This window comes from Bombyx mandarina, chromosome 11 (assembly GCF_030267445.1).
Source record: "Bombyx mandarina strain Sakado chromosome 11, ASM3026744v2".
NCBI lineage: Eukaryota > Metazoa > Arthropoda > Insecta > Lepidoptera > Bombycidae > Bombyx > Bombyx mandarina.
In genome coordinates this window covers 12,179,001-12,202,983 of record NC_143218.1, presented here as the reverse complement: position 1 = coordinate 12,202,983, position 23,983 = coordinate 12,179,001, and the positions used below count along the sequence as shown (strand labels likewise).

Sequence of the window (23,983 nt, the reverse complement as noted above, 5' to 3'; positions counted from 1 at the left end):
ATAAACATTCCATAATATGTTCTGTTCGATAAACATGTTTGTTTTGCGTAAACAATATCCAATAAATTATCTTTGTGATAACGTAAAGAGTGACCTTGAACAGCGCACACCTCCACGAACTAAAAACAGAAAAGACAAATAAAATTTAATCATGAATAAGAATAAAAACTGTTTTAAAATTGTACGTATTTTATTGAAAGCATACTTCAAAGCTGAAGCGATCATGCGATGTATGATAGCTCGCAGTGATCGAATCGAAATATAAAATTGCCGGAGAGCGCTGACCAGTTCATTGGTAACTCAGACATCGGGCACTGAACATCGTTCTATTTATTTTTCGCTTTAATTTTTCGATAACTAAGTGTGGTAATGGCACCTATAAACGCGAACGATATCGTGGAGAAAAATTGTTTGGTCACGCAGAAGGTCCTGCCGGAAATCGGATCTGATTGTAATGGAAATGAAAAAACTGGGTTCGTTTATTTAATTTTTCATCCCGTTAATTTTTAAATTGTAATTCAAATAAATAACTATTTTATCGTAAAATCAATAAATGAAATAATTATTTAAAAACCCTTCAAACCTAAAGTTTGAATGTAAGCGACCTTATATTTATCTTCAGTTGTGTAGTTTCTTTTGTCTGTAAATCAAACCTTCTTTTTATGATGTAGCGAAAGAATGTGAAAAAGAATATAACACATCTATTTACATCAAATAGTTTGATAAAGCATAAACAGGGGTTAATTGACGACTATCAATAGGTTATGCGAATCATTAAATGTGTCCATTAGAGTCTATCCTTGAATGCCAACATCGTGCAAAGTGATATTGAGTTCAATCATTCAATTAATTAGTCTAAATGTGCGAAATAACGCTCCTAGAAAATATTATCGTTTCATTTATTTTCATTTCCAATTAATTTTATGAATTTAAATAACCTTAAATTTGTTGCGATTTGTGTGAGCAGAAAGTGATGACGTTTTAATTAAATATCTGTTTCTTGACATTTTTCTTGTATTTGTCTTTAACTTGCGTCACTTGTCCTGTTAAGTGTCTTTATCGATTATAAACACTTAAAGTAACCAAACGTTGATTAGGTAAATAGATTAATACCTATATTACCTGGAAATACTTTTTAATAAGATACCAGTATCTTTGCTACGGTGTAGGTGAAGCCCTTCGGTAACCTTGGGATTATTAATCATTTCTAAATTCAGTATTACAGATTACGGCCTACTATCTTTATTATTGACCTTATCGCGTGATGGTCAGGTTCGTACAAATCGTTCGATCCGGTCGTCCGTGAATCAAAGCGGAATGTTGTCATACCAGCTTTGACGAGCCCCTAAGATTGTTAAAGACAGAAACAGAATCAGAAACACGGCCCATATGTAGTTTTTTTTATTTATTGCTTAGTTGGGTAGACGAGCTCACAGCCCACCTGGTGTTAAGTGGTTACTGGAGCCCATGGACATCTACAACGTAAATGCACCACCCCCCTTGAGATATAAGTTCTAAGATCTCAGTATAGTTACAACGGTTGCCTCACCCTTCAAACCGAAACGCATTACTGCTTCACGGCAGAAATAGGCAGGGCGGTGGTACCTACCGCAGAATAAGACTGTTTATATCTCATTGATATGTGAATATTTCATACATTTGATTTTGTAGATTATTTTCAAGTAGGACTACCAGTACAAGAGGCTAGTTGTAAAGTGACGTCATAAATCAAATAATGTAGGAGCTCGGTTGATGAGTTATTTGGGGACTTAAATATGAAGTATATTATCTATGGCTGTGGACGCCGAGTCGTCTTTCGCGCGACCCCGTAATTCTGACCTTGACGTTTTCAAACATTTTAGACATCCTTACTTATTAATTGACTAATAATACACCAAAACCAGGTTTCAAGGTTTTCAGCTTATTCATGTCTGAGTAAGTAAAATATTCAGAATTTGGCTGACTAATTTTATGAAATGAAAATAACGTTTCTAAAAAAATTCCGTATTAGTAGAACCTTACCTCCCTATCTCACGTTGGGTAGCGGCATTGAAATTCTAGCATTTTCGTTTTTGATAACCAGCTAACATAATTACATAATATTTTAAGTGGTTATCTATGCTATTTTGCATAGTTATACTTCATGAAACAAGTTTTACTTTTTAAATTAGATTTTATAGATAATATTAAGTATATGTATTTATTCGTTGGTGAGTACTTTAAATTTTATGATAATAACATCACGTCCTATTTCTGTTTTAATGAATGTTTTAATGAAGATTGGGAGCGTTTGTTACCATTCGCTTTACGGAAAATCAGATATTATATAATTTACATAAGTACATAGTTTGTGAATTTTTTTGCTAATGAATTTAAATTAGGTTCAGGTTTTTGGGTTAAAAGCGAATTTTAAGTAACTCGAACTGACTTCGCAATACATACTATCTCCTGGTTCTAGATTCAATTTAAAGTTTCAGTTTAAATGGGTGAATAAAATTAGAGAGAAAAGGGAACAGGCTTAAATGACTTTCGACTTAAACGACGAAAGAAAAACGGTCATAGATTGTTCCTTTGATATGTATGTCCTTAATTCATTCAGTCGAATATACTTAGAATACACTATGCACTCCAGATTTATTTGAAAAACTATAGGGAAAAGGAGCAGTGAATTTTCTAAGTACCTATATTTTTTTAATTCGAAGCGAATGAAAATACTATTTAATAAGTTATTATTAGTTAATTATAATCTATGAAGTTTTTCCTCACGGTTTTCTGTTTTCAAGCGATTACTACCATCCAAAAGACCTCGAATTTAATATTTTATTATATTATATTTTATTTTTCTTTATTTTTGTGTACAATAAAACATAATCTTACTCTAACTCTTTTTGGAAAGAGTTTTATCTGCTTAATCTGAGTTCGGTGGTTAATTAATCAGCAGACGGCACCTTTAATACCATTGATTATTTGAAAGATTATAATGTTGTTTTGGAAATATTAAACACGATAAGCCTACTACTGAGTAATATTTATTGTGATTCAATAATACCCTATGATTCACAATGAAACAAGGAAAAACAGTGCAACGTTGTATCCAAGTGAAGGTTTTTATATATTAGATAATTTATTACACTTGCAGATTGAAAAAATCGATACAAACAAAATTTATTTCACATTTAGATTATAAATGCGGTATTAAGTATCTAGTTATGCAAATCGTCAGTCATTTCGATCGTTAGTCGGCTAGTTCAATTTTGATTCTAATTATGAAGGATGATGTTTCAATTTCTAATAATGTTTCAATGATGAAGGATATTTAAAATTATAAAAGAGAAAACAATTGTCTTCCTAAATTTAACTCCATAGATAGCAACAGTATGTTTTATACTGTTTTAGACTAAATTTATTAAAGTATTTACCGTAAAACCATCTAGAGTAATGGGTTACTATGTACACACCTATGTTCATATGCCGTCCCAGAGGCGCGAGCTTAACTCGCTTTAACTAATCCCATTATTTTTCTTCCATCAACCCGAAAACACAGAGAAACAAATAACATATTTATGAGTAGGAAAGGTAAACAGCACATTAGGTTTTCCAATTTGAAACAGAATATCTATCAAAAAACGTACTTCTCTGAGTGTGGTTAATTACTTAATCAATTTTACCAATTCAATTACAATGTGTCATAACATTTAAATTAATATGATTCATAATATTTATTTGTACAATAAATCTATCCTCTAGTTCAATTTTTGTTTTGTTTTTTGTTTTTATTTTGGCAAGAAAACGCGGTGTACCTATTTTGGTATAATATCACCAAATTATACTCGTACTTAATCCGATCTAGAACCTTTTGCTATATTATCTATACATTTATATAAAATTGGAGTGTCTGTTTGTAACATTGAAATAACCGCTTACGGTACATACACCAAAATAACATTTTTTACAATTTTTGTCTGTCTGTCTGTTTGTTCCGGCTAATCTCTGGAACGACTGGACCGATTTTGACGAGACTTACACTGATAGTTAGCTGATGATATAAGGAGTGACTTAGGCTACTTTTTTACTTTTAGAGTAACTCCGCCTCGCGATATCACCCGCAGTACGACAATAACCGCGGGTAACATCGCGGGACTCAGCTATCAATAGTAAAATTTTATGTTTCCGAAGCGAAGCGAGGGCGGGTCGCTAGTATATAATAATAATATATATTAAAGAGAAACAAGATAGCCTTGCACGTGATAACCCTCGTTCTTGTTTCGAGAGAAATCAATCAAAACAACCTGTTATTATTCTGTATCATACGAAATAATAGTTTTTGCTGTTTGTTTTGTTGCAAATAAATTTGCAACTCTTCTATTTTAAATTTAAGATCGATTTTACTTGTGTTACTCTTAACAATACTTTTATTAAGCACTAGTGAATTTATAATATTTAGGTATATGTATTGTGATATAAATAAATATTTACGCATTTAGTAAAAAGTGGTTATTTTATGATTAAAAACAGACACTCCAATTTTATTTATTTGTATAGATTATTAAAATATACAAAAACTTATCGTGGTCTAGCGATGCTTCTAATGAATTACTATCATAGCTTGATACTATGATTTATAGTGGGTGTCAGTAACATAAAATACTTCAATCTAAAAATACAAATAAACAAAAAAATATATTAATATCAACTATATTTAAAAAACTTTTAGAAAAATATGAATTCAATATTGAACAGCATATTAATGAAATGACTTTAGAAACACATATTTCGTAAACTCGTTACGTGTAATTTATTATGTACACAATAAATTTTATATCCAACATACAATTACAAAAAAAAAAAAAAAATTAAAGATTATATTTTAGTAAAAACTATTAATCTCACCATTTTTATTTTTATGACGGTTATTGTTTGACAGTGAAACTGCTGTAATAAACGATATTTAGCTGTTATAAATAATACATACAAAACGTTTAAGTAAGCTGTAGATCTCTAAAAGTGGAGTACATAATCAGTTTTGGTATTAATTTACGAACACACATAATTTACAGCTTGACATTCGACCGTCTGACGTATTTAATAGTGAAGAGCGCTAATCATCAACAAAAATATTGTTTTGTTCCAGATATTCTTATGAAACATTAGTGGAGACCGCAAATTTCTTGCTGTCGAGAATATCAGAGAAACCGAACATTGGCATCATTTGCGGCTCTGGGATGGGTTCGTATTGGAAAGAGGGTAGATATTATTCATCAGACATAAACCAAATTATTATTTTTTTTGCATTAAATGGGCATAGTTGCTCTCGGTCTACTTGATGTTAAGTAGTTATTGAAGACCACAGATATAAAATGTCGACTTCACTTCGAGTCATAAGTCACGAAGTCTCGATTGTATTGTGAAATCGTTAAATTAAGCTTTTATAATGAAGTTGGAACAGACATTCAAAATAAAATTAGGAGATGATTAAATTCTTGAATTATGTTAATAATGGGTGACAGAGATATTATCCTTAAAAAGGCTACGAACCATTCCATTACATCAAAGGAACACAATTGGATGCATAACAAATCAAATTGGGATAGTGCTAAGAAAAAGTGACATGTAAACTTTTAGCCCACTGAGTTTCTCGCCGAATGTTCTCAGTGGGTCGCGTTTCCAATCCGGTGGTAGATTCTGCGAAGCACTGCTCTTGCTAGGAGCAGTGTTAGCAACACTTCCGGTTTGAGCGCCGCGAGTTCACCTACATGTTCATGCGAAGCTGAAATATCCTCTCAAGGCTATCAGCATAGGTAGATAAAAAAAATATACTTGCTAATATCATTTTTAGTTTGCCTGAATAACGTGAAATAAAATAATATTAACTTAATATGCGAAACATATCAATCATAAACATCAGGAAATTCATTTGTGATGTTGTCATTGTATGATTTAAATTTTGATGAAATTCATTTTAACTTAACTTTCTATTTGTCTATAGGTTCACTAGCAGAAAGTATAACAGACGGGGTAAGAATACCATACGAAGATATTCCAAACTTTCCCATAAGCACAGTGGAGGGTCATCATGGTCAACTTGTTTTCGGTCACATTGAAGGAGTGTCCGTCGTTGCTATGCAGGGCCGTTTTCATTACTACGAAGGATATCCACTGTGGAAGGTAATGTACATCTATATATTAATACGTAAAGCAAAGACTTTGTACCCCTTTTTACGAAAATTGCGCGGACGGAGGAGTATGTAATTTCTCACACTTATAGAGAATATAGAGAAGGAGTGCACAATGCTAATAATTTTTTTTAATAATGCATAAAATATACTTTAAATATGCCTATATTACTACCATGTATTTGACACAGCACATACATAAAAATATACTCTTTGTTTACTGTCAATTGGGAAACTTTTGTTATTGTTTAAAGTCTGTGATCGAATTGAAAATAGATGTATATTGTTTGTCTTTAATATTATTGATATATAGTGCAGTTTTGGCAAATACTGTGATTATATTATCGAATTATAATAGTGTTTGACAATAGAACCATAATAATGTTTAAACTTATAAATTCAATTAATTATAGTCGAATTTCGACTACTGCGGGGCCACTAGTATTATCAAATCGTTATCTGACGAAAACAACACGTCAATCTGTAATCAATGCATGATGGAATCGGTGCACAGAAATTAATATGTAAATATTAATTTTTAAATACACAACGTCATCACGGCTGATGCAAAGATACGCGAACCCCAGCGATGAGGTTATCGTTTGTTGTGAACATTACAATAGGGGGTTAAAGGACGCGAGATAAAAACACGAATAAATACAAACACAACTGCGTCTAAAGATTCCTCTCGACATAATATAGATCTGGAAGTTTCGTTAAAATACTCGATGAGACTAGTTCAAATATTTATAAATATAATGACGTCTTATCGAGTGTCAAAGTAGGGCTCGTTGATATTACATTATTCTAGAAGATCCGTATGCGAAGAAAGGGTTAATGTTATATTTTTGTTTACTACAAGCGTATTACATCCGAGGTAGCCATCAGATACAATAATATACGATCACATGCCATATACTCGTATATGTTTATATATGTTTTTAACTTTAAATTCAATTTTATAAACATCAAATATATGTCAATTAAATGTCTCCACGTCACGATTTTTTTGCGTTTTCTTGTTTTTTTTGTTGTTTTTACTTTTCTTAATTTTAAAAGAATAATGAGCAAATCTAACCTTGGAATAGAAATTGAATTTGATGTTTACAAAATTGAATTTGATCTTTACAAAATTGAATTTGTAATTTAAAACCTATTTAATACATAATACAAAAATTTAACAAAGAAGAAAGCCGACTAAAACAAAATAAACTACGAACACCTCAATGTAGTCGAAGTCAATTAAATGTGCATTATTAACCATAGCTCAAAAACTACATGCAGGTCAGATCGAGATATAATTTAAATGGGATCACATCTAGAAAAAAAAAGATAACAGACAAAAAAAAACATTTTATTTTAGAACACTTAAAACTACTAGATAATGACCGAGCTTTGCTCGTTTTTTTTGTTGATAAATTGTGTTTTTTAGAAATTATATTTAAATATGAATTACATATTGATAAAATGATGAAACATGAATAATATTTTTCGATCTTACCGACAGAATAAAAAAAAATATGAACTAGTTATTTAAAGAAAAAATCAAATTTATCGATAAAGTTGATTATTGAAAACACGAATAAAACAAAATTTTCTGAAAATAAATCGTAGCTAGATCGATTTATCGCCCTCGAAATCCCCTGTTTACTAAATTTTATGAAAATCGTTGGAGCCGTTTTCGAGATTTAGATTATATACATATTTATATACAAGAATTGCTCGTTTAAAGATACAAGATAAAGCATTGCAATGTTACAAAATACAAAAACATATAATTTTAATTAAGTTAGCTTCTGTAATTGAAAAATTTTCCGATTAGTTTGGAATTATGCAATTGACGAAACTTTGCTTATGGTAAAAAAAGCACATTTAACAAATTTTAAACATATTAATAAGTACGATCGCCTTTGACTATAAATCCCTGGCAACATAATGCCGGTTACATGCCAACAATCTATGGTCTGATTTTCAGCCGAGACCGGGGGCAACGACACGAACACTGTACAGCGTACGAAGAAAAAAAAATCTAAAAAAGATATAACGTAGCAGAAAGAGTAAATCAAATTATAATTTAAGAAACGTTCATCAAGAGATTTAATGAAGTTTGAACAACGCAACTTCGGTTAGATCACAGGGATTTTTGCCATAGACATAGTCCACTGAGTTTCTCGCCGGATCTTCTCAGTGGGTCGCGTTTCCGATCCGGTGGTAGATTCTGCGAAGCACTGCTCTTGCTAGAGCCAGTGTTAGCAACACTTTCGGTTTGAGCTCTGTGAGCTCACCAACACGTTAGGGTAAAGCTGAAATAGCTTCTCAAGGCTATCAGCATAGGTAGGAAAAAAAATAGAGGTTTTTGTAAAAGTAAATTAACCGTAATTTTATTGTTCTAGTGTTGTCTACCAGTGCGAGTGATGAAACTGTTGGGAGTGAAAATTTTAATAGCGACTAACGCTGCAGGCGGCCTTAACCCTAACTACAAAATTGGTGATCTGATGATTGTAAGAGATCACATCAACATGATGGGTTTTGCTGGCAACAATCCTTTGCATGGACCCAATGACGAGAGGTTTGGACCTAGATTCCCCCCTATGAACAAAGCCTATAATTATGAATTTAGAAAAATTGCTAAAGAGGTAAACTTTTTTTTATATAAATCAAATGACCTTTTATTTTATGTAAAAATGTATGTTATGTAATGTATCTTAAATCGTATTTTATTATCTTCTCTGATTAAACTGGCAAATATTTGGATGATTTATATTATTAAATTATTATTAATTAACAATAATTATTATTAACATACACATTCGATTGTTTTTAATCTTTGACTTTTACAAGATACAAAACATATCGTTAATTCGTTGGATTTAATAATATCGCAATAATTTTTTTGAGCCGTTTAGGGGTCCGTGTGTATCATGCGCATTAAATCGCAAATTCGAGATTAACCACGTAATTAAACGGTTTTCAAATTCACAACATGTTACATTCATAGGGAGGCACCGCCTTCCAGGCTACTACTGTCGAAAAGGATGAAGTGAACAAAGAAGCATGCGTGTGGTTAGAGCGGTAGACAGCCTTTTTGTAAAGAAATTGAAACTTCTATTTCATGAGGACTATTTATTTTGTTTTAACAATAGAGAAATAGCATATTAATTAATGCCCTTGTGATGACCTATAGAAGATTGTAGCTAATTGAGAATTTTAATTTACCAAATGTGGGATCGTCGTAGCATGTCTTTATACCACTGCATAGGTATTTGGCGTGAGTTTTACTACCGGCAGTCTGCCAGACGTCATGGCACCTTGGGTTATATTTCCAGCAGTAAATAAATTTGCAATGTCCTGGAGGAACTTCTTCTGTCTCTTCTTCTTTGGTTTTTCTTTTAATTGCCAGATTTTGATTCTGCGATTAGCATTTAATTATTATAAAAGCTTACACTAAAATTTAGATTTTCAAATACAAAAATATAAAAGACAAAAATATCACACTTCATTCGTTTTTCTGCCAGTTTTTAGTTAGTTGAGAATATTTGCATACATATAAATATAAGGCCGTAACTGACTAACAGACAATGAATGTCGTTTGTCGAGGAAATATTACTCGGGGACCCTAGATGTGTAATAACGTCTACCAAATCTAGATTCTTTTAGAAATTGTTTTTTCATTGTTTTTAGACTTCATATGTGGGTGAAACCGCCAAGCATCTAGGTAGAAAAAAAACACCGAGTTAGAAAAAAAAAACAAATTATTTTAAGAGTAAAAAATCTTATTATTAGTTGTTTCTTCACATGCGATTGAATTACACAAGGTTATCTGAGGTCGTTCTGTGACTTACGGTGTTGTTGAAACGACCGAGTCTGCATGTTATATGGATATAACTAATAAGAGCAAAAAACCTTCCTGTTTGCCTTGATTTAGTAACTTAACTACACGAATCTAGACTTGTGATTAAACTTTTATTATAACTTGCTAGTACAACAGAATCAATGTTATTGATATTCAAAATATGACCAATGGGCGTTATAGGAAACAAAAAAAATTGCAAAGTAGTTGTGACTCTTCATTTCGCAACATTGGCGCGTCTAGTTTTAACATATACCTACCTAGTCTTGCCATAAATACTGAGACAAAGGAAAAAAAAATCTATTGCAAATAACATTTATTACTTTTACAGTGTGTTAGTTTAATACATAAATATAAAACAATTTAAAGTATAAAAATTTTATTCAAAGTGGTCTCCATTGGCTGCAATACAGTCCTTTAAACGTTGAGGCCAGTTATCAATAGAAGCACGCATTCTTTCCATGGGAAAATTTTTCACTGCCAATCGTACGGATTGTTTTAGGGACTCCAAATTATCATGGCGTTTAGAGCAAGCCTACTCTAAAAACTGACCATAAATCATAATCCAGCGGATTAAGATCGGGACTAGACGACGGCCAGTCTTCAGCTCTGATGAAGTCCGAAACGTTCATTTCCAACCAAGACTGCGTACACCGAGCTTTATGACCTGGCGCCGAGTCTTGCTGGAAGGACCATTCTTGATTATTGAACATGGTGTTATTAAGGGGCTTCACTACCTTCTCAAGAATGGTATCTTGATACACTTGTGCCGATGTTTTGATACCTTTTTCACAAAAGTATGGCTCAGTCACTCCTTCATAGCTAATACCCCACCAAACCATCACTGAAGTCGGATAGTGCCCACGTTGCACTCTGTCGACTAATTGGGAAGCTTTCTTAGAGCTTTGAGCATAAATACGGTCATTTTGTTTGTTAAAATGTTGCTCAATTGTAAACATTTCTCATCCGTAAGCACAATTTTTCTATGACCTCCCTTTGCGTACCGCTTCAGTGGTTGTTTCGATTTTACCACCCTATTCTCTTTTAAATTATCAGTTAAGAAATGACCAGTACGTCTCTTATAGGCTGCAAGTCATCTTTTAAAATACGCGACTTGGTTCTAGGTGCTATCTTCATCTCCCGTGATAAAATCTTTTGCTTTCGGACAGGATTTCTTCGAACTCTTTTCCTTACTGCTTTGACCACCTTTTTCGTACGAGTGGACGGCCAGATCTTTTTCTGTCACAAACAGAGGAGGTCTCATTGCATCTATTAATAGCCCAGTACACAAACATTTTACTAATACCAAGCGTATGGAGAGTTTTTAAAATTGCATTTCGCTCCATACCTACTTTGTGTAATGCAATCACAGCGATTCGGTTCTCTTTATCACCCACTCCATTTTAATATCGCAAAATATTGTACAATGTATTGGTGCCAAAATGAGAAAACTCAATGAGCAATCATATAAAAATGACAGATTCCAAATTCAAATGTAATATTTTGTTTATTTTTAATTGTAACAGTATTTATGGCCAGACTAAGTATTTGTCTTTGATTGTTAAAACAATGGTGACAATGTTTCATTACTTTGTTTCAGGTTGCGAAGGAATTAAACATCGATCATATTGTAAGGGAAGGAGTTTATACATGTTTGGGTGGTCCAAATTTCGAGACAGTCGCCGAATTGAATATGTTAAAGATGGTTGGAGTAGACGCTGTTGGCATGTCTACTGTTCACGAGGTAGGCCATTGTCTACACGACGACAGATGAAAAGCGCGAATTCTTTAATCGACACTACTTAAACAATCTTTATGTATTGTGTGTGTGTGTGTGTGTGTGTTTTTTTATTGCTTACATGTGTGGACGAGCTCACAGCCCACCTGGTGCTAAGTGGTTACCGGAGACCATAGACATCTACAACGAAAATGGGCCACCCACCTTGAGATATAAGTTCTAAGGTCTGGGTATAGTTACCGCGGCTGCCCCACCCTTCAAACCGAAACGCATTACTACTTCACGGCAGAAATAGGCAGGGCGATGGTACCTACCTGTGCGGATACACAAAAGGTCCTACCACCAGTAAAAATGTGACCACCAGTGTGTATTATCCAGAGACGTTGTTTTGTTCCACCTTCATGCATTGCTTAGATCTAAATTAACAGATTTTTTTTATTGACTCAGCGGGCAGATACAATTGGTATACATTTCAACTGATAAAAGTGATAGAAAGACCTCAAAAGTTCAAACGTTTAAATACGTAAGGCCAATTATATTATAACGTCATATACAATGACAAATATAAGTGGAAACGTATAATAGCGATTAAAATAATGTCGACTCTTTTACCCGAGATAACGATAATTGTTTAGAACCAGTTAAGTCGTATCGTAAACTCACGTGAAAGATCTTAACCGGTCGTCGTCTCTAATAGATAGCTTTTTGCTAACGTTTAAAGCCACGGCACGTTTAGGTATAGAAAGTCGAAGACAGAGAGAGACAGACAGATTCAAAGACAGTCAAAGAGCGTGTCAGAAGGCGCTGTGGACAGTTTTGTCTATTGTTTTCCAGTCTGAAAAAATCTGGTGTCATCATTTATTATAATAGTAGCTGTACCCATCCGCTTTGCTGGGCATTTAAAATTAACATTATTAATTCTCACCCCCACAAAGATTCCCATTATTAACGCCCCCGCAACTGGTGTAAGGAGTCCAACACTCGTATAAATATTAGCCTATCCATTAAGTATATATATGTATTTTCTACATGGATTTTTATACCAAGTTTCAAGTCAATCGGATGCATGGTTCAGTAGTTATAACGGAACATTCGTAAAAACCGCTATAGATTTATATATTAGTATAGATATACTGCTACTATACGTACTACTTTATAATCATAATATATGATAAAGTATACCATAATGCGATATTAGAAACTGGTCTTGTGTAATTTGTATTTTACTAGCTTAATATCACTCAGACGTGTTATATAACATTTGTCAATACCAAAATATTATTCTTTATCTTTTTTTGATACCTAGTTGAGAAATAACTCTGAAGTTACCATTTTCATTCCATTCAACTTAAAAATACATACTATTTATAATATAATACTACATATTTATTATGTACATAATATAATAAAAAAATGGAGCTTGTTTATTTATTACGCTTTTACGTTATAATTACTTGACTGAACATCATGCATATAAAGAAAAATAAAAATGTAAAATTGCTAATTCATTTTTTAATAGTAGATACCATTACACTTACAAATAACGCAAAGTTGTTTCCATGGTAATACTATTTAATTGAAAACTGTTCCCTCCGTTTATATTTATCTATAGCGATTACGTTTATTACTTGAAACATATCGTTCGATATTTAAATTTGATACAGAAAACTCATTGAAAATTTAATATTATTAATTTTCAGGTTATCACAGCTAGACACTGCGATATTAAAGTATTCGGATTATCTCTGATTACGAATGAATGCATTACTAATTACGATCAAGATGCAGAAGCTAATCACGAGGAAGTTCTTGACGTAGGCCGTATGAGGCAGGAAATGCTCCGAAAATATGTATCCTGTCTTGTTAAGAAATTCTCACAGGCCGACCCTGATGCACCATGAAATGATGTTCAATATGTATATAATGTATAAAACACAAAGGATAGGGCTTATGAAAGAGATCTGCGGACAAAAATAGTCTATACTTAACATCTATTCTATGGCCCTCATTTAAAGGTCGTAATTATTTTTAAAACTGATTTTTATACACACTTACTTAGTACAATTATGATCCAATTATAGCCGTCTGCTAGAAATATATAATTAAGAATCACGAATAATTTTTAATTTACAATTATTGTAATTTAAAAATTAAAATTAAAAAGAACCGTGTTCCGTTATAGTCAAAACCCAAATCTAAAACTTTGTTTATTCTGTTAACTTTGTTTAAGAACTTTAATGCTTTTCTCTTTTTGTTAAATACGCTTTTGATGTGTGTAATTAAGGAAATATTATTTTCGTTTTCTATTTTTTTCATGGTCATTGGCATTAATATTTATACGAATTCAATAAGTTAGTAATTTTGAGATGTAGATATTTACTTGTTTCCTAGGTTTTTTATTTTGATTAGTATGTAATTGTCTAGAATTATGTCTTTAGATTAAAATTCCTTTTTCACCTGTGTATTCATTTTGTATGAATACATATTATGTATCTCAAAACACTATTTGTTAAAAACGTTTATGAGGTCAAAATTATATAATTTATGAAAAAATGTACATTATCTATTTATAAACAGTGATACGATTATTTTGTAAGCTTTTTACTATACTAATTTCATATTACAATCTCAATAAATATGTTTTTCTAAATTGCTTTTTTCTTATTGTAAAAATAATTTTATTAACCACAATTTGAATTGTGCGTGTCATTGTGTTAAAATATTGCATATTGCTCTTTACAGTAGTGTTTTTTTACAATTAATAGTGTCTATCGCCTAGGAGGGCTTATGAATCAGATCAATAAACAAAGATATTTTGATTTTTTTATAGTTGCGTGGGTGCTGACAAGAATTAGTTAAAATTGAATTTACATTAAGTTATTAGGATTTTTAAATTTGTTTCGTACCGTGAATTTCCCGAAACCTAAATACTATAAAGAAATTAGCCTTGATTTTTCTTAAAATTTTGAAGTGTGATAAGAAATCAGTCCGGCTTTAATCTTAATTAGGTTTATCAATTTACAGTCATTATGAACTGAATTTTATAATATCAACGTACATGCCCTAAGCGGACGTATATTTTGTTCTGGTCAATATTATAATGCATTGGTTCTTAGTTCTTACTGAGTGCTTTACATCTCTAAGTCAATACCTGCCAACATTCACTGTGGCAACTAATACCACTAGACAGAGGAACTTTAATCATGGATTTAAAAAAAAAAGATTTCTATACAGGTCGTCGAGTAGTCTTCACTAGGCCACAGAGCAACGATGAAGAAAATGAGATCGACAAGTTTTTTTTCCTACCTATCCTAGTAACCTCGAGGGGTTATGCTAGATTCGCTGAAGGGGCTCTAACCTGAGGAGGACCCAAATGTTAAGGCTAACCTCTAATACTACCTTGACGCCATACACCACCACCACCTTGAGACGGCGCAGCATGCCTGTTCCTTTTGTGGCTGTGCGTAGATCACGGGGTTTGTACCCGAATCTACGCCTGCCTGTCCGATCCCACAGCAGTGATGCAGGTTCAGCCCTGATTGAGCATGTGCAAGAGGAGACTAACCGCATGCTTGAGCAGTACCCATCTGCGGAGGTGGTGGTTCTTGGAGACTAACGCTCACCACGAAGAGTGGTTGGGGTCCAGAACCACTGACCTCTCGGGTCGGGCTGCCTACGCTTTCAGCTTGACCTACGGTTTCTCCCAGCTGGTGACACAACCCACCCGTGTCGCAGATATTGAGGGGCACGAGCCTTTTTTGTTGGACCTTCCGTTGACCACCGATCCGGCCGGATACAGTGTGGTAATTGACGCTCCACTTGGATCGTCTGATCATGCTTTATTCGTGCTGCCATGCCACTCTCTCGTCCTGGTCGTCGTACGACGACCGGTATCGACTAGTTTGGCAGTATAGATCAGCAGATTGGGACGGATTGCGTGAATTTTACGCATCCTACCCTTGGGGACGGCTCTCTTTTTCCTCTAGTGAGCCTGACGTCTGTGCGGACCGTCTTAAAGACGTGGTGCTACAGGGGGTGGAATTGTTTATTCCCTCCTCTGAGGTGCCCGTTGCTGCACACCTCAAGAGGTCTGCTATTTGGTCGCTTGCCAAAGTTGCAGAAGGAAACTTTTGCAAGTTTAGTCTCCCAGCATCGCGCAAGTCCGATGACAGTCTGGCCTGTTGTGCGAAAGAGAAGGCTGACCTTCTGGTCACTCTTCGCCTCGAACTCGACTGTGGACGACGGGAATGCCACACCACCGAACATCTTCCGGTGTGATAGCTCCCTTCCGGAGATCTGCTTCACACAGTGTGCAGTTAGGCGGGAGCTCCGACTCCTGGACGTCCATCATAAGTCAAGTGGGCCAAACTGCATCCCGGCAGTGGTTCTGAATACGTGTGCCCCTGAGCTGACACCTGCGCTAACGCGTTTGTATCACCTCTCTTATTTCACTAACAGGGTTTCGTCTTCATTGACGACCGCCCACGTCTACCCTATCCCCAAGAAGGGTGACCGGTCGGACCCATCGAGCTATAGGCCTATCGCGATAACTGCCTTGCTTTCCAAGGTGATGAAGCGAATAATAAATACACAACTACTGAAGTATCTTGAGGATCGCCAGCTGATCAGTGACCGACAGAACGGTTTCCGTCACGGTCGCTCATCTGGCGATCTTCTTGTATATCTTACTAACAATTGGACTGAAGTCTTGGAGAGCAAGGGCGAGGCTCTCGCTGTGAGCCTCGATATCGCGATGGCATTCGAAAGGTTTGGCTCAGGGCACTTCTGTCGAAACTACCATCTTACGGAATCTCTGAGGGACTCTGCAAGTGCATCGGTACGATCTAGGCGGTGACTGCTCCGATACCATGATCATTAACGCTGGTTTTTCACAAGGTTCAGTGCTCTTCCCTACGCTTTTCATTCTGTATATCAATGACATGCCGTCTATTGATGGCATGCATTACTATGCGGATGACAGCACTGGAGATGCGCGATATATCGGCCATCTGAGTCCCTCTCGGAGCGTGGTACAAGAGAGACGATCAAAACTTGTGTCCGAAGTGGAGAACTCTCTGGGCAAGTCTCCGAGTGACCCGTTGAAGACACAAGTTTACGCGTTTACTGCGAAGAACATGGAAGGAAGGACCCCTTTGTCATGGTGCCGCAATTCCAAGGAGTATTCTTGCAACGTCACGAGTACTGGGATACTTGGGGTCAACATTTCGATCGATGTCCCGTTTCGGAGTCATTTGGTCTTTTCACTGGTGGTAGGACCTCTTGGGAGTCCACACAGGCAGGTACCACCAGCCCGCCTATTTCCGCCGTAAAGCAGTAATGCGTTTCGGTTCGAAAGGTGGGGTAGCCGTTGTAACTATACTGAGATCTTATATCTCGAGGTGGGTAGCGCATTTACGTTGTAGATGTCTATGGGCTCCAGTAACCACTTAACACCAGGTGGGCTGTGAGCTCGTCCATCCATCTAAGCAATAAAAAAACAAACAAAAAAAACTTGGAGGGAAAGCCAAGTTTGGCGTCCAAAATGCTGGTAGCCATCAACAGAGCGAAGCGGTACTTCACGCTTGGACAATGACTTTTGCTTTATAAAGCACAGGTCCGGCCTCGCGTGGAGTACTGCTCCCACCTCTGGGCCGGGCCTCCCAAGCACCTGCTACTTCCATTTGACTTCATTCAGAAGGAGCCCGTTCGGATTGTCGATAATCTCATTCTCAGGGATCGTTACGAAACTCTGGGTTGGCGGAGGGACTTCACTTCTCTCTGTATTTTTTACCGTATGTTCCACGGGGAGTGCTCCGAGGAATTATTTGAGATGATTCCACGAGGAATCATCTCAAATCAAAACGAGATCATTCTCCTTTTCACCATCGCCGCCCGCCACTGGAGTAGAATTCATCCATACTACCTGGAGTCACTGTGTTCTTCCACAGTGCGTTCTCAGAGATCGTTTTTGCCACGTACCATCCGGTTTTAGAATGAGCTGAATGAGTGTTTGTTGAGTCCACGGTGTTTCCCGAGCGCTATGATATGTCCTTCTTCAAACGAGGCTTGTGGAGAATACTCAATGGTAAGCAGCAGCTTCGCTCTGCCACTGGCATTGCTGAAGTCCATGGGCGTGGGTAACCACTCTCCATCTGGTGGGCAGTATGCTAGACTGCCTACAAAGCAATAAAAAAAACAACTAAGTATCAGTCTTGTTTAATTAGATCAACAGATTATGCGATAGTCACCATCACTACCTATTTTCTGCACGGGATAAAATTGTGGTCAACGTTTTGGTCGATGGGGTGGCTGTGAGATTCTATCCCGAAGTAGGGCTCCCTCATCACTCGTCTAACAATTCGACCTCAATTGAGGCAGTGAGCGAGATATTGGAGTTCCAATTTTGCACGAGTCATATATGAGTGTGTTTTTATTATTATTATTTATCATTGTGTACACGCTTAGAGAGTCGTTTACGACCCAAAACATGAGATGCAAAATAAAAACACCAATTCGCTAATGTAAACTTTATTTCAAAAAATCACAACTCATTAAAGCGTTTACAAATTCAACAAATGTTCTAATTCCTGCACCTATTTTTATATTAATTCAATTACTTACTTACGTGATAACAATAGGGCTATCTAATCTATGGTCGGTGAGCGCGGGCTAACTGATCTGCTTGAGCTTCACACAGCTAGACGCGAAAACAAATAACTCTAGTATTAAATTCCTAGTCAAAATGCTCACAAAATAAATATATTTTTACTAATTAAATATATATTTCATTCGCGTTTAGATACGCCCATATATTCGGAGTGCTCAGTATTCAATGGTCTAGTTAGTCCGCATAGACTATACCACGTATTATCTATGATTCATTATACGTTTTTCTTAGGGAATAGATGCGCGAACTCTTTGCAGGCATCATTAATGTTTTCATAACGATATTTGAACCCATATTCAAGTACCCTCTTTGGTATGACATGCTGCCCTTTGGTCATAATCATAGCTCTTTCTGGATGCAGTGCGAAGTTCAAGATTGCTTCTGGTACTGGTATGAACGCTGGTCGTCCTAATGCCTTCGCGAATGACTGAAATTTTATATTTAAAATATGAAATGTCTACTTGACTTGATTTCAATCTGATTATTTTACTTTAAAATTTGTCAAATTTAATTGTAGGTTATTGAACAAAATACTCTTCTTTTTTATCGTTGCAAAAATATGGTCGCTCAACATGATGTTTTTGTATCTTAATACCAATTTTAATACAAAGCGCTTAGTTCGTGTATAAAGGCAATTTTTATATTCTATTCTAAAATAATGGATATGTAGGGTTTTTAAAATACAAAAAATTAATGTAAACATAAAAAATGTACAGATACCATTAAACATATAAATGTAGAGAAACCATACAGATCCAATTAGATAATATTGGAATTCTGTTACTAGATTTTTAATTAAACCACTGATTTTGTATATTTTAACTCTTACTTAGCGAAGGTAAAGAGATTTCTAGTCAATAAATACTCTACGCTGATGAAACGTTATCATATCGCGTCAGGTATTTTTTAATTGGGCTAAATTGCATGAACGACAAATAACATTAGCAAAATTTTAAAATTTCAACCATGTTCTTTTTTACTTAGGTACCAGGTATCTCCTGTACTATAGATTAGTGTTTTATGGACTGCTTACCATACATTCTTATAAAATATTACAACAGAAGTGTTTATTAAGTAAAATAGATAGCACGAAGGAATTGCAATTTCATTAAATGGCGTTTGACTGCGGATGATTATCATTTTTTTTAATTTTTATATATCTTAAAATTTTGAAAAAACTTTGGTTTAGTCTACTTTGTGGCGGTTGAAAGTATACTGTAACAATGAAGCACAATTTCTCTACAAGATAACTATGGAAGTTATGTTATACGTTAAACTTATATTTCAATTGCATTTACAGTTACTGTTCCAAATTAATGGCAGATTTATACAGTGCAGACAAACGGGTTTACGCCTTACTTGACGTTAAGTAATCAATCATCTCATGCAATCATGGGACAAATTCTGAATTATCGATATTTAGCAATCAAATTTCAATCACAGATTCATTTTGAATACTTAAAAAAAGTACTTAGTAACCTTGGTAAATTCCTCATTAGTGATAACATTTGGAGATACACCATTCAATACCCCTTTGACATTCTCGTTTTCTATGGCAAAATTAATTAATCTCGTGAGATCGTCTATGTGGATCCAGGGCAAGTATTGTTTTCCATCACCTATGGGTCCTCCGAAACCCAAAAAAAAGGGTAAAAACATGTTCTTTATCATACCACCCCATCTACCTAGAACAGCTCCAGAACGAATGATCACCTGTAAAAATGGGACAGTTGTACATTTTAAGTTTTTTTTTATTGATTAGATGGGTGGACGAGCTCGGAGCCCACCTAGTGTTAAGTGGTTACTGGAGCCCATAGACATCTACAACGTAAACGCGCCACCCACCTTGCGATATAAGTTCTAAGGTCTCAATAGAGTTACAATGGCTGCCCTACCCTTCTAACTGAAACGCATTACTGCTTCACGGTAGAAATAGACAGGGTGGTGGTACCTATCTGTGCTGACTCACAAGAGGTCCTACCACCAGTAGCTATGTTTCAAGTATAAATCAAATATATAGCTTGTAGCAATATAGCTTAAAGTAAGTCGCCTTCTTAGTCATTCACTCTTGACAGTTATCGTGGTTGATATGTCTCCATTTGTTGCGATCTTCAGGGTCTCTAGAAGTTCGACAAAGGACGTTTGCGTTACAGCTTTGATGGGGTCTATCCAATACGTGCATAAGTGATTGACCGCGTGACCGCCTGTCCCCCACCTGTACCTGGACGAGTCGTCTCATGGTGTATTAGTTTCGGGAGTGTCCGAAATGAAATATTTGAGGATTCGTATTTGCACGATCGAGTCGAATATAATCTGCTTGATTTTTAGTTCCGCCATGATGGAGACGTTGGTTCTAAAAGCAGTCCATGGAACGCTCAGCACTCGCCGCCAGTACCAAATCTCGAGTGCTTCGATTTTGCCTTGGTCTTTGAGGCTATTCGATGATATGCAGGCGAAGTAAATTGTCCCTTAGAAATAAGGTGACACTCTACAAAACTTGCATACGCCCCGTCATGACCTATGCAAGTGTAGTGTTCGCACACGCGGTCGGACTAACCTAAAACCACTCCAGATCATTCAATCCCGTTTTTGCAAGATAGCCGTCGGAGCCTCGTGGTTCGTCACGAACGTCGACCTCCATGACAACCTGAACTCAGAGCCCATCAGTAAGTATCTTCAGTCGGCGTCGATGCGCCACTTCGATAAAGCGGCACGACACGAGAACCCTCTCATCGTAGCCGCCGGAAACTACATTCCCGATCCTGCGGAAAGCAGTCAGACAGAATGGAAAGCAGTCGACGTCGCCCCAAACACGTCATTTAGGATCCTCCCGATCCACTAACGGTGCTTTTAGGTACCTCAAGCACCGGTCAGCGTTCTAGTCGAACCCGTCGCTTGCGACGAAGGGCTCGACGAGTAAATTAACCCTCAGACACAGCCCACTGAGTTTCTCGCCGGATCTTCTCAGTGGGTCGCGTTTCCGATCCGGTGGTAGATTCTGCGAAGCACTGCTCTTGCTAGGGTGTGTTAGCAACGTCGTCAAATTTAAGCCCCATGAGCTCATCTACTTGTCGGGTTACGCTTTCATATCCTCTCAAGACTATCAGCTAGGTAGGAAAAACAAAATTAGGATCTGCTTTATCATTCCTTGACCCTTGACAAATTCTGGTGGCTTAACAATGAAATTGGATGTTAAAACTCAACATTGGCTTATGGACCACCAGAATGCCTGAAACCTTAACACCCTGTCACTCAAACTTAAAATATATCACTAATCGGTACATCTATAATTAAATTCATTGTATTGATCTAGAAACTTACAAGTCTCACTGGTGGATCTACTTGAGCAGCTTTTTCCCATTCAACGACTAGCTGTGAGAAGAAATCTGTCCCAGTTGTAGGACTGCTCTCATCATATTTATTTACATTTGAAGGTTCATATGCACCAACTCCTGTAACTAGTACAAATACTTTTGGTTTATCTTGAGCTTTGTTTATAGCGGTAGCCAAGGCTTTGGTTGTGTAGATACGTGAATTCTGTACATTTTGTTTGAACCTGGAACACAAATAAATGGGGTTGCAGAGAAAATGTGCACACCTAGAAAACTAAAAAATTACAAAAGCAGCACTTTTTTATATCTATGGTTACTTTAGTTTGGTAGTTATTGGTACTACTTAATATCAACCAGGTGAGCTTTAAGCTTTTTTATTCATCCCGTCTTTAAAAAATCACTAAACATTTTAAGCTGGGTGTTAGGAGAAGTATCAAGTACTTCGGACACGTGGCCCAACAAAATCCTGAGAACATGGAAAAATTATAGTTGTAGGTCATGTGGAAAGGAAAGAGAAGTCGAGGAAGATTGCCAACCAGGTGGACGGACATTACCAAGGAGGCCACAAACACCAGCATCCCGAGCGCCATTAAGCAGGCCGAATGCAGGCAACATTGGAGGAAGCTGGTGCAAAAACTGGACCAAGGTGGTCACGACCCTCAGTGATGAGGAAACGGCAAAGAAAAAGAAGAAGAAGTTAGGAGAACGCTTCCAAAAATGAAAATTTTATACTTACAAAGTTGTACATTTTGAAGAGGGCAATATCAGCAGAATCAAAAACACCACGCCCAGGAGTTCATTGATCCTAGCATCAGCTGTTTTTGATTTTGTGTATCATTGCTGTTTTTTTTAAGTAATGTAATTTTTATGAAACTAGTTTCATTTAGCTGTACCAACGTGATGGACCATAAATAAAGCTAATAAAACCTTTTAAAAATGTTTTTTTTTCCATCCCATCATCCAAGGTGTCATTAGTACTATCTTCTGTCTTTATTTTTGGAAACAGCTCTTAACACCCAGTATAAGATATATAATTATATTCAAAGACTACACAGTAAGCAGGTAGTTTTGTGCAAATCAAGGTTTTCCATTTTTTATTGCATAGGAAGGTGAAAAAGCTCATGGACCCACCTGGTATTAGTAATTACTTGGTCCCGGATATCATTTCAATACTGCCAGTGACCAGATACTTAAGGTTTATGTGTAAATTGTATAGTATAATGGTTATCTCACCCTATAAACTGGAATGCATGACAATTTCACAGCAAAAGTTGATTGGATATGGAACCTACCCTTGCAGACAATCAATATATTCTACCATAAGTTAATATTACATTTTTAAAGAAATATATTTTACCCTGGTGTCCAGGACTTAGTAAAGTCCAGGAATTGTTGTCCAGCACAATTGACAACGGCCAAAGTATTTTTTGGTAAGCCGGAGGCCTCTATTGTTGACCAGGATATATTTTTCGAGGCTGGCATACGAGCTACGTTCATTATATCATATCCTTTTGATGAAAGCAGTTCGCCTAAATGTTTTCCAATAAAACCGGTGCCGCCACCTTAAATATAAAGTTTAATATTGTTACACCAGCTTGTAGTAAGTTTTGTGAACTATGTGTCTTCTGTTGTACGTACATTGTTTCAGTATGTTGATAATAAAGGTAAAACACAATAATATCTTTTCAATGATAAGACACTTGGCTCTTACAAAAAAAAACGGGTGTTTTTATTGCCTTATGATTTAATTAAATATAATAAGTTAGTAAATTACCGATTATTACACTTTTTGCAGTCATAATTTTCTAATTGATAAAATTCTACTTATGTTTTAATTTTTATTGCTTTAACGTCCCATTGAAAATGCTATTTTAAACACCATTCGCTTGACTTTTAAATATTACACAATATCACAATATACAATAGGTTTTTAAGGGATTTTCTGATCTGGTAACTAAGACCTTTAGGTCATGTCTTATTTTATTTATAAATCTTTTTTTTATGAAAAATGATAATAAGGAGTGAAATGAAATGAAGATGATTAATTTGAGACATTAATCAACTGGGATGAAATTAAATGACATGAGATGAGATGATATGGGATGGGATGAAATAATATAATCTCAGTAAAATGGAAGTTTACTGAGATATTTTTAGTACCCTTTTTGGAGGATCCCGAGAAGTTACCTCCAGCCGCTTTGCTTCTTTTTCTGACATTTCTGC

General features: G+C 35.6%; 2 protein-coding genes across 4 annotated transcripts; one reads left to right on the top strand and one right to left on the bottom strand.

The window, feature by feature from the left end:
- Positions 1-291: 291 nt before the first annotated feature.
- On the top strand, positions 292-14,411 carry LOC114249594 (purine nucleoside phosphorylase). 2 transcript variants are annotated; one of them, XM_028183225.2, is made up of 6 exons: positions 292-473; positions 5,132-5,226; positions 5,987-6,165; positions 8,567-8,809; positions 11,624-11,767; positions 13,462-14,411. In XM_028183225.2, exons 1-6 carry the CDS (start codon positions 370-372, stop codon positions 13,660-13,662), a joined length of 966 nt encoding a protein of 321 aa, XP_028039026.1. In that variant the 5' UTR covers positions 292-369; the 3' UTR covers positions 13,663-14,411. The 2 variants fall into 2 exon arrangements, with proteins under 2 accessions (XP_028039026.1, XP_028039025.1); XM_028183224.2 differs by having other exon boundaries at positions 5,132-5,244.
- A 3,862-nt stretch (positions 14,412-18,273) lies between these two features.
- Positions 18,274-23,693, bottom strand: SDR39U1 (short chain dehydrogenase/reductase family 39U, member 1). Of its 2 annotated transcripts, none has more exons than XM_028183238.2 (5): positions 23,535-23,693; positions 23,118-23,322; positions 21,750-21,984; positions 19,908-20,141; positions 18,274-18,855 (listed from the first exon to the last, which is right to left on the bottom strand). In XM_028183238.2, exons 1-5 carry the CDS (start codon positions 23,557-23,559, stop codon positions 18,643-18,645), a joined length of 912 nt encoding a protein of 303 aa, XP_028039039.2. In that variant the 5' UTR covers positions 23,560-23,693; the 3' UTR covers positions 18,274-18,642. The 2 variants fall into 2 exon arrangements, with proteins under 2 accessions (XP_028039039.2, XP_089587642.1); XM_089731516.1 differs by having other exon boundaries at positions 23,399-23,657.
- Positions 23,694-23,983: the final 290 nt, after the last annotated feature.

What these genes read in the sequence shown, in the direction of transcription:
- LOC114249594 (XM_028183224.2), top strand. Translation starts at nt 370, where the DNA reads ATGGCACCTATAAACGCGAACGATATCGTGGAGAAAAATTGTTTGGTC. An exon ending in AAGGATATCCACTGTGGAAG is followed by an intron (nt 6,166 to 8,566) that starts GTAATGTACATC and finishes TTATTGTTCTAG; the next exon opens with TGTTGTCTACCAGTGCGAGT. An exon ending in GCATGTCTACTGTTCACGAG is followed by an intron (nt 11,768 to 13,461) that starts GTAGGCCATTGT and finishes ATTAATTTTCAG; the next exon opens with GTTATCACAGCTAGACACTG.
- SDR39U1 (XM_028183238.2), bottom strand. Translation starts at nt 23,559, where the DNA reads ATGACTGCAAAAAGTGTAATAATCG. An exon ending in TAGATCCACCAGTGAGACTT is followed by an intron (nt 20,142 to 21,749) that starts GTAAGTTTCTAG and finishes CCATTTTTACAG; the next exon opens with GTGATCATTCGTTCTGGAGC. An exon ending in CTAATGAGGAATTTACCAAG is followed by an intron (nt 18,856 to 19,907) that starts GTTACTAAGTAC and finishes ATAAAATTTCAG; the next exon opens with TCATTCGCGAAGGCATTAGG.